The 8,500-nt window shown below is 44.2% G+C and overlaps 1 protein-coding gene across 1 annotated transcript in view; it reads left to right on the top strand.

Annotated features, from left to right (window-relative positions):
* Positions 1–8,500, top strand: part of LOC107375952 (protein FAM13A) — a 31,872-nt gene continuing 23,372 nt past the window's right edge. The window contains exon 1 of the mRNA XM_015944800.3: positions 1–272. Within this exon, the coding sequence (XP_015800286.3) occupies positions 243–272 (30 nt within the window). The 5' untranslated portion in view covers positions 1–242. The remainder of the gene's footprint in view (positions 273–8,500) is intronic.

Genomic DNA, 8,500 nt, shown 5'->3' with positions numbered 1-8,500 from the left:
CATGGCTACAGATGCGTCACGTGGTTAGTAACCTAAACAACTTTCTCGGGAAGCTAGCGTTAGAGAAAAGCTAACAACGCTACTTTACCGAAAGTATTTTTGACTTTATGCGAGCTTTTTGTTGGGATGCGAGGAGAATGCTGATAAAAAGCTTCAGCAGGTGGTGCATAATGTCCAGAAGAAAGGAAAAACTGTGTGCCGCTAACCAAGAGAGGGGTGCTGTCCCAGTCCGCTGAGCTGAAATGGGTGCAAGCGCTTCATTATCACTCTGTGTAAGTTTACCACGAAGAACACGCTGTACTTCATTCTGGAAACTGATGTTTAACTCCGAAATTTGCAGCTTATTTCTCGTTTAAATACAGTATTTTAAACAAAATACAGACCGCTATGTGCTGTGCATCATTTTCACATGAAAAATAAAATCAAGGCTGAAAGATAAAACACGAAGTTGTTCAGTTTTGTTCAAATTTTAAACTAGTACTAATAGAATAGAACAGATTTTCCCTTTATTGTTTCAATGGTGACATTTTGGTATAGCATCAAATCAGACTGACAACCAGAGCAATAAGAATACAAAAAAATAAAGACGAATAATGATTGAAAGGCTGTATAACAAAAAACAAAAACATATGTGCATTATTTTAAAAAATGCAAGTAAATATACCACATTTAAAACATATAAAATAATACACGGAGTAAAAAGGCAACCAGGGGCCTCATTTATCAAACTTGCTTACGCACAAAACGGGCTGGAAAACTGCGTGAGCTACTTTCCATGCAAACTTTGGGATTTATGAAAGAAAACTTAGTGGAAAACTGTGCGCACCTTTAAGTTGACTAAGGACCTTGCTTACGCACATTTTGGACATGGAGAGCACCTGCAGTGCTGCTGCTGAGAAGGATACAATTATGAAATTGTATCCTATAGACTAGACACATTACTTTGTCTTGTGTGTGTGTGTGTGTGTGTGTGTGTGTGTGTGTGTGTGTGTGTGTGTGTGTGTGTGTGTGTGTGTGTGTGTGTGTGTGTGTGCCTGCTCTGTCTTCTCGATCCCCAGTGTGTCGTGGAGGATGGCTGCTTATACTGAGCCAGGATTCTCTGGAGGTTTCTTCCTGTTAAAAGGGAGTTTTCCTCTCTACTGTCGCTTTATGCTTGCTTAGTATGAGGAATGCTGTAAAGTCACTGACACTAGTCCGTGACTTGATGCAATTTGCTGGGTTCCTTATATAGGAAACATTATCTCTGATTGGCTTAATGAACTGACCTGAATTGGAATGTTTATTATGTGAAGTGCCTTGAGACGACTCTTGTTGTGATTTGGCGCTATATAAAGAAAATTGAATTGATTTGAACTGAAATCCTGCAGCATTATCACTTGTACTGCTTCATTTTCACACAGAACAAGACCCCCCCCCCCCCACACACACACACACGTACACACACACGTACACACACACACACACACACACACATACGTGCACACTCACACACATGCACACACATACGGCCTGAAGCGCAGAATACAGACAGGGGGACAGATTGAGACAGAATGTCATGCGTCTGTGACCGTGTGTGTCCTGCCACTGTGACTCGATTGATCATGTGCCCTGGCTACTTATACAGGGGAGATCTCCGTTTGGCGGACATGTTAGCGCGCGTGACTTTCATCCGGGAGTCTGGGGATTGAATTCCATTTGGACCATTTTTTTTATATCCGCCACAGATCTCTCTGAAGAATTCACAACATTGACGGCTTCAGCAACGCTGTGCCACTCCGTGGATTTTGTCTTATTTGTTTTGCAAAAGTACTTCCTTTGCATTTCTCCACCTCACCCACAGGTACCTCAATTTCTGCTTCTGTGAAATTGCGCTTCCTTGATCTGCCTTGATCTACGGTCGCCATGTCATTGGCGGAGCACTGCAATAGCCGGCTTATGTACATGCATGAGATCCACAAGGCACTTTGCATTGACTATTTATGGCAGTAAGTGGGCGTGGTGAGGGCGGGATGTGACTAAAATGCAGCTGAGAAACATTCTCGTTAGACTGTGTGCAGCTGTGCGTACTCCATGTTTGATAGATCACAAACCTACTTGGCGTAAGTACATTTTTTTGCTGAGCTTAAGTATGATTTTAGTAAGGATTCTACGCAATGTTTGATCAATGAGACCTTCTGTGACACTGCAAAGCTGGTTTCCTTCTAATAGCGATTTTTGGAGTAACATGAACATGAACTCATGTAATACCTCGTTGAAAAGCTCGTTTTATGTACTTTTAGAAACCGTTTGAGTTATTTTTATTCGATTAGTAATTCAGAAGTTATGACCCGGAGAATCTAGAGTGAGAAATATCAACATCTGTGATTCTTTGTTGAGTTTCTTCAACACTTCAGGAGAAGTTTCTCTCATGTCTCATTTTCTGTCCCAGACATGCAGCTACCCGACTCTGCACCACACACACTAGCCACGGACTCAAACGCACGTAAACAAAAGCTCTGATATTAAAATCCATCCAGCTGACGTGAAGCAGGCAGAAGAAAACGTACACGTAGATGAACGCAGACTCCTGCCCGCAGGCAAAACATCGGTCTGTCGTCTCCATGGCTACAAGGTAGAGCGACAGCAGGGACAACCAATCACACGTTAGTATGATGCTGCAGAGCCAATCGGTGAGCGTGAAGGCGGGTCTAACGGAAAAAAGGCTTCAGCTTGAGGCAACTGCCTCCGCATGGTCCTAGTGCCCGATATGTTTCACAGTATAACAGTTTTGTACGGTAAAATCTGACAAACGACCGGTAAAAGGCACTTCGGACAAAAAGTGCAGGTGCTCAAGCCCCCCCCCCCCCCCCCCCCCCCCTCCACCTGCACGTGCCTGGTCTACACTAATAGCAATATCCATAAATACAATTTGGTTATTGAAATCTTTATTTGATTTGGGAAAGTTTACAAAAGAGCATTTTAATTTTATTTTATTGCATCTGGACCATATTGGAACTGCTCCATCTCAAAAGCACTAAAACTCTTCAAACCAGATGAAATCGCTCTTTTTTTTAAACTTTAACAAATAAATAAAAGTTTCACAAATCACAACCTGTGTTGGTGTTGAGGTTATCTGTTTCATCGGCTCAAGGATCGGGTCTCTGCTTTTTGTAGGTGATGTGGTCCTGTTGCCTTCATTAGAACGTTGGTTACGTATTGTAACCCCAGATTCTATGAGTCTAGTCACAGCCCTTAGGCTAGCTGCTATTGGAAGGGTGATCTCAGCATCAGCCAATCATGAAGAGCTTAAATGTACGCCCACCAATGTTGGGTACCCCCGTGGGTGTATAAGTGGAGCGACTCCACTGTTCGCCTCCGATGGCTCTTGTCTTGGTCCTATCAGAACCAGTGAGGCCACTGGCTTAAGGGCTGCGACTAGACTCATAGAATCTGGGATTACAATACGTAACCAACGTTCTATTTCATCTAGTCTTAACCATCATTCTATTGGAATAATGCACAGCTGGATAAGTTTACACCACACTGGTTAGCTCAAACCAAATGGACACATGCAACATTTCTCTTCTTATAGAGGGCCGCTCAGCCTAAGCCCAAGGGCTTAGAAGGCTGAGGCAGCCAGAAAGAAGAGTGGGGTTCCCACTAAAATGATCATCCACAAGAAGATGGATTTAATGATCCATTGATGTAATCACGGCTCATATATGAGGGGTGATAAGGCAATAAGGAGCCCGGGTGACAAGAGGGCAATGGATTGAATGGGATCCGTTATGAGGGGAACATAGGTAGTGATTGTGAGCATATCCATCTGGATATGTATCATTGTAGTAGGGCTGATGTGAGGCCGTAATATTTTCACTCAGCCTGTTGGGGTCCAATCACTGAACGAGTGATGGATCCTGAAGAAACATCTCGTAAGTAATAACGAGTAAAGGAGCATGGAGAAGCCCATGAAGCAGCTAGACAGATGTCTTCCATTGACACACCACTGTGGAGCGCCATAGAAGAGGAAATACCTCTGGCTGAATGAGCCCTGAGTGTCTCAGGAGAATCCCGCCCTGATGATGTGTAAGCGAGTGAAATGGCGTCACATAGCCAGTGAGAAAGACGCTGGGTCGACAGCGCTTGCCCAAGGGAAGAGTCTCTGTAGTGCACAAACAGGCTTTGTGAGCGGCGAATCCCTGAAGTACGTGACACGTATCGTGCGAGCGCACGCACCGGGCAGAGAAAGTGGGAAGCTGCCTCCTCATCAGAATTAGGGGAGGAGGAAAAAGTCCAGCCAATGAAATTGACCTGGATTTGAAGGAAGTATTAATGTTTTTGGGCACAAAGGCATGGTTGGGGCATAAAACAGCAGACCGGCCATCTTCCCGGATCCTGAGGCATGCAGGCGTCACTGAGAGGGTGGTTAGTATCGCGTCATACCCCTGTCAAAACCCATGCACGCGCATTGGGTCCACAGCGCGCGTGTGAACGGGACTCGCGAGCGAAAATATACATGGCGAGAGGTCATTTGTGCACTGAGAGGGAGCAAACTGTGTCTGTGAGCGCACAAGGATGTGCACAAGTGACAAACCTGCGTGCGCGCGTTGTCAACGAGCACACGGCAGAGGAAAACGTGCGCGCGCGGCAGCCTCTGTGCGCGCTCGGCAGCCTCTCTGCGCGCTCGGCAGCCTCTCTGCGCGCTCGGTTTCTGACTCCTGCTCGCTCGGCTGTAAGGGTTTTGGCACTCTGGAGGCGTGGCCTATGGCAGATCTCCTCTGTCCTCTGATTGGTTAGTGTATCCCGCACTTTACCCTCTACCTATCTATATAAAAAAGTCTATTAGTCAAGTAGTTGCTGGCATAGCTCAGTTGGAAGAGCGGGTGACTCTCGACCCGGAGGATCCAGGTTCGAGGCCGGGCAAGGAAAATGTAGTAGATGTCATGTTAATTTTTCTTAATTTCAGGTATTTTACAGTTGTGACCGTTCAACTGTCATTAAACGTCCGAATGTTTGCTGGGCAGTGTTTTAAAAAGTGCACATAAGCTAGATGGTTTTAACCATATAAAATTACATTTTTTGTGATACTGGAAAAATACATACTGAAATAAAATTACTGATTGAAAACTTTATGACTGTGGTTGTACAATGTATGACTCACTAATACACTGCAAACTCCCTTAGAGTGGGGCTTCCAGAGAGAGAGAGAGAGAGAGAGAGAGAGAGAGAGAGAGAGAGAGAGAGAGAGAGAGAGAGAGAGAGAGAGACAGAGAGAGAGACAGAGAGAGAAAAGTTCTTGCCTCATTAATGAATTGTTTATTTTTTTCAGTATTTAATTGACAAATTATCCTTTCAAATAATTAATTGATGAGTTACATAATTGTCCATTTAGAATTGTTGAATGGACTGAGTCAAGTTTGGTGCACTTTATATATTTCAAAACATGTTTTTTTTTTATTTTAATGATGCATATAAATAATTTAAATGTTAATTTAATGAAATATTTCTATTTTTTCATTACCTCACCCTTGTTTTGACAAAAACGGGACCTTGCTGGATAATATCATGGAGAAACTATTTGTTCACAGTACATGGCTCCGTAAGGATCTGTGTACCAAAGGAGGAGATACTCAGAAATCTGTCTGCAGATTGTTACAACCCAGACTGGAAGTGGTGGGCTGTAATAAGAAAGGAGACCAAACAGAGGAGTGGGGGTTCAACAACTGATTTATTTAACAAAAGTAAGGATTTACTAAAGCAAGTTAGTGAACAGAAAATGGCCAGTGAGGACTCTCCACCACACAGGAGAGACCCAGTGAAAGCAGAAAAACAGTAGGCTTTGTAGGCAGCACCACACCCTGAGCCCAGGTGCCTCCAAGGCTGCTTAACCAGCTGCCTACAACAGAAGAAAAACACAATTAAACACAAATGAAAACCCAATGAGATGGTGGGGGTATCACAACACGTTCAGGACTACCCAAACACCAGTAAATCTTGACTGCACTGATCTGAGGTGTCAATGGCCATATTCCCCTCTCTTCCAGAGTCATATATTTTCCTCAAGTTCAACTGCACTCTGAAGAGGCTCATTTGGATTGTGCCACATAGGCCAGTGACCTTTGTCTCAGCACTGTATGCTGGAACTATCAGCGACCAACCTGGGAATCTGGTGTGTTGAAAATGCTACAACTAGAGATGGTCATCTTGGTAGACAGGGGTTTCTTCATTGATGACATTGTGCCCTGCAAAGTGTACAGGCCAGCTTTCCTTTCTGGCAAACCTCAAATGTCTGCATGTAAAGTTATAGAAACAGAAGCCATAACATCTCTGAGTGCTTGTGGAGCGCTCCATTCATCTGGTCCAAGAACACAAGCATTTTGATTGTTATTCCCCTCCTTGCATTTGTAAACAATCAGCTATATGCTGTGGTTTTTCTCCTTACCAACTTTTAAAATAGCCCACTGGTGAAGGCCTGGGCAAAGAAGCCTGATGTCTGAGAACCTCAACATATGTACGGCAACCATACTGTATATTTACACACTTTCATAAAGAAACTGCATATCAAGCTTTCATTCAGATGACCTTCAACAGTGCTGCACCCTGCTGAGGGACATCCGAGTAAAACCTTGAGATGGCCATTTTCTGTTCACTAACTTGCTTTAGTAAATCCCTACTTTTGTTAAATAAATCAGTTGTTGAACCCCCACTCCTCTGTTTGGTCTCCTTTCTTATTACAGCCCGCCACTTCCAGTCTGGGTTGTAACAATCTGCAGACAGATTTCTGAGTATCTCCTCCTTTGGTACACAGATCCTTACGGAGACATGTACTGTGAACAAATAGTTTCTCCATGATATTATCCAGCAAGGTCCCGTTTTTGTCAAAACAAGGGTGAGGTAATGAAAAAATAGAAATATTTCATTAAATTAACATTTAAATTATTTATATGCATCATTAAAATTAAAAAAAAAACATGTTTTGAAATATATAAAGTGCACCAAACTTGACTCAGTCCTTTCAACAATTCTAAATGGACAATTATGTAACTCATCAATTAATTATTTGAAAGGATAATTTGTCAATTAAATACTGAAAAAAATAAACAATTCATTAATGAGGCAAGAACTTTTCTCTCTCTGTCTCTCTCTCTGTCTCTCTCTCTCTCTCTCTCTCTCTCTCTCTCTCTCTCTCTCTCTCTCTCTCTCTCTCTCTCTGGAAGCCCCACTCTAAGGGAGTTTGCAGTGTATTAGTGAGTCATATATTGTACAACCACAGTCATAAAGTTTTCAATCAGTAGTTTTATTTCAGTATGTATTTTTCCAGTATCACAAAAAATGTAATTTTATATGGTTAAAACCATCTAGCTTATGTGCACTTTTTAAAACACTGCCCAGCAAACATTCGGACGTTTAATGACAGTTGAACGGTCACAACTGTAAAATACCTGAAATTAAGAAAAATTAACATGACATCTACTGCATTTTCCTTGCCCGGCCTCGAACCTGGATCCCCCGGGGCGAGAGTCACCCGCTCTTCCAACTGAGCTATGCCAGCAACTACTTGACTAGCAGACTTTTTTATATAGATAGGTAGAGGGTAAAGTGCGGGGTACACTAACCAATCAGAGGACAGAGAAGATCTGCCACAGGCCACGCCTCCAGAGTGCCAAAACCCTTACAGCCGAGCGAGCAGGAGTCAGAAACCGAGCGCGCAGAGAGGCTGCCGAGCGCGCACAGAGGCTGCCGCGCGCGCACGTTTTCCTCTGCCGTGTGCTCGTTGACCACGCGCGCACGCAGGTTTGTCACTTGTGCACATCCTTGTGCGCTCACAGACACAGTTTGCTCCCTCTCAGTGCACAAATGACCTCTCGCCATGTATATTTCCGCTCGCGAGTCCCGTTCACACGCGCGCTGTGGACCCAATGCGCGTGCACGGGTTGTGGCACGCTTTAAACGCCATAGGTTAGGTCGCTCACTCTCTTGACTGATGCCTGTGCCAGCAGCAAGGCAGTTTTGAGTGACAGGAACTTTAGTGAGATCTGGTCCAAGGGCTCAAATGGGGCTTCAGATAAGCCGTGCAGAACCACCGTTAGGTCCCACTGGGGAAATAGTGGGAAGGACACAAGTCTGTTCCTTCTGACACCTTTTAGAAAACGTTTTGTGATGGGATGATTGAAAACAGAGCCATCTCCAAAACCTTGCTGACAGAATGAGATAGCTGCAGCATATGTTTTAACAGTGCTGAATGCGAGGCCTCTGTCCATCAGTATCTGCAGAAACCAAAGGACATCCGCCAGCTGACAGGAGAGCGCTTGAACATTCCGCTCTGTGCACCATTTTTGGAAAGCTGCCCATTTAGCAGCATAAGATGCAACGGTAGGGGGCGTGCACGCACTCTGAATCTTGTTGACCACATCACGCGGCAGCCCAGAAACTTCTAAGCATGACCGCTCAGCGGCCAGACCCACAGCCGTTGGCCTATTTCTGGAAGATGTGTGATTATTCCTCCCGCCTGGAGGAGGGC

Source organism: Nothobranchius furzeri, chromosome 12 (genome assembly GCF_043380555.1).
Source record: "Nothobranchius furzeri strain GRZ-AD chromosome 12, NfurGRZ-RIMD1, whole genome shotgun sequence".
NCBI lineage: Eukaryota > Metazoa > Chordata > Actinopteri > Cyprinodontiformes > Nothobranchiidae > Nothobranchius > Nothobranchius furzeri.
The sequence above is the reverse complement of the archived record's forward strand: the minus strand, read 5'-3'. Positions and strand labels throughout refer to the sequence as shown.